The sequence below is a fragment of the Plasmopara halstedii genome (assembly GCF_900000015.1).
Source record: "Plasmopara halstedii genome assembly, contig: Scaffold_1878, whole genome shotgun sequence".
NCBI lineage: Eukaryota > Oomycota > Peronosporomycetes > Peronosporales > Peronosporaceae > Plasmopara > Plasmopara halstedii.
Window position 1 is genome coordinate 318,764 of NW_020188786.1, and position 2,530 is coordinate 321,293.

Below are 2,530 nucleotides of genomic sequence, written 5' to 3' on the forward strand. Positions count from 1 at the left end.
CCAAAAGCATGCGTCAGAAGGACCATATCCAACTTCAGCAGGGGGGTGGCTTATGCTTTGCGCTCAACTATTTGCGAGGAGATAACGATAAATATCTTTGGGGAGACGAAAAGTTGAGATAGCCATAAACTCTACCACGCTGTCGGAAGCATCAGCTTGTCATGCAGGCGACCCCCAAGCTAAATCACCGAAAGCGAAAATGAACACTACATGTAATACAAGTCTGGATTAGAAATCCCGATATGAGAAGCTTAAGTTACAGATACCATGAGGTTTTGCATAGCCTAACTAGGCTTATCGTGTACGATCAAAAATTTGTCTCGCTGGTCAAGAAAAACAAGGATGGCTGATCTTCCCCAAGAATCGGACTTCTCATCATCTTAATGGTCGTAGATTCTAGGTTATGGCTAAAATTCGCCACACACTGTCTTATGTTACCCGCTCTTTCATACAAGGATACGTGTAGCTCCGTTGAACTCTGGCTACATGTCACCGTTACACATTTTTAGTGTCGCGTACATTATTTATAAGACTCATTGTTTTATTGTCTACATCGGTGCAGATGTAACCGGTACCACCGTGATGTAGTGAATGAGCTCATTTATTCACGATGCTTGGGATTAGTAGGCATATGCAGGAATACATCGCAAATGAATTGCACCTTCATTTTTCTGCAATATTAAGTGGAAGCTAATTTCCCGTATTTGCGTTTTTAACATATGTAAATATGATGCCTTAGAGTTAATATAGGACCGACCACATAATGTGTGCAAGGGGGTGATTTCAAGGTATTTTAGTATATGTACATATTTGGGTTAAGACAGCTGTTATTCTAATAAGTAAAATACAGGATGCATTGACATTAAAACATGTGAGTAAAAGTTTAAATTTGAAGGTATTTCAGGACACACATAACTTTAAACTTCCTCGTAAACTAGCTGGAATGTAAATAAACAATACAATGCTATGTCGCGTCACTTGACTCCAGAAGTATCTCAATGTTTAAGTACATGTGAGAACCACCGATTCAAGTTGGCATCGTCATTTAATAGTTCACGGACGGCATCTTCATCGTAATGCAATTTGAGCAAAGTATGAAGAAACATTGTCGCGATCTCACCTTTTGTTTCTGGCTTTGCGAGCAATTGAGCACTCCATCTTTTATTAAAAGATGGAATCAACTTCTCTTTGTTGGCTTCAGACTCGTCAAGCTTGTCAACTAATAAAGCAAATTTCGCCTTAAAGGCCTCTGCATCTATTTCAGCTGACGGATGCGTATTTTCGGCTGCAACCGGAGTCTCATGTATGTCTTTGACAAAAGCATGGGTTGAATCATGATCAAGAGTTGCTTTAACGCCGCCTGTTAGATGACTGTCAGGAACTCCGTCATTTGACGGATTTAATGGGTTATCAGCGACGTCAGGCGCATTTGGGTTGATGGACGGTGTGGGTAAAGTGCTAGGAACTTCAGCGCGCAAAGAATGACTGAGAGCCCCTTCATCTTCGACAGCTCGCACGGTTGCTGAGGCCTCAATGTTCTCGGTCCCAAACTGAGGCTTATCAGTGTCGACAACGGTTGAGACAGCATTTGACTTTTTCACGAAGATGGTAAGAATGACGGCAAAAGCCAATATATACATGACAGCATCCCCTCTTCTCCGCAGTTTTCTTACTTGCTAAACCCACATTTCGTTTGCCGGGGTAATATAGCTTCTTGCGTCATTAGTCAAAAGCATCGCTTAAGATCAAGTATGGCTCGGTGGCGTCGGGAGGCCGTCTCGAGGTTTCAGTTTTGAGATGTCGGGGCATCTGTTCGGCTGCATTGCTCAAGTCGGACGAGCGATAGTGCCTATTTGATAACGTTTCACCATAAGATACCTCAGTTATGATATTGAAAGTTTGTCGGATATAAAAGGCACTAGGATCAACATAGTAAGCGCCAGCTAAGATTTCAGGACTCCTACCGTGGCCAAGCCCTTCATTGATTGGATTTGATAGATAAACCGCTTAAGAATCAAATGTGCGCCTTGGGTGTCCTGAAGACCACTTGAGGTATGGGAAGCGGCGGCGTAGGCTCTCCCATCAAATAATTGCTGACTGCGCTCTGACCGTGCATCACTGCACGGATTAGTCGTTTGGCCGGACGTATCAATCCAGTGTTCGACTCAGTGCGATAAATCCTAGGCGCGCTCTTATCGCTTCAGGTTCTTGCGAAGCAAGCTATGGGTGAAGCAGGGACATCAGCTTTTTAGATTAGTCCTGCATGCCTTGGGGCAAATAGGAGAAGTGCTCTATTCTCACAGAGGGTCAGTCATAACGACTCAGGTCTAAGATTGGCTACGAGTGCTACCAAGTACAGCGCGGCTGTTGTAACTCTTTGTTCAGAGGAAACTAAGCTATTGTCACCGACCAAACGTTCTATACAAATACCACACTCCAGGAGTTTTCAAAACCTTAATCTAGGCAAATGCACTCTTTCGTTCAAAATTGAGCTTGTAATTAATAGCTTTAGTTGAGGCAGAGCCGCCTA

At 43.3% G+C, this 2,530-nt stretch overlaps 1 protein-coding gene across 1 annotated transcript; it reads right to left on the reverse strand.

Annotated features, from left to right (window-relative positions):
* Positions 1–995: 995 nt before the first annotated feature.
* PHALS_02311 (RxLR-like protein) lies at positions 996–1,640 on the reverse strand (the record flags this gene model as incomplete). Its single annotated transcript, XM_024716787.1, has 1 exon — positions 996–1,640. The coding sequence occupies one exon, from the start codon at positions 1,638–1,640 to the stop codon at positions 996–998; it is 645 nt and encodes a 214-aa protein (XP_024582350.1).
* Between the last annotated feature and the right edge of the window lie 890 nt (positions 1,641–2,530).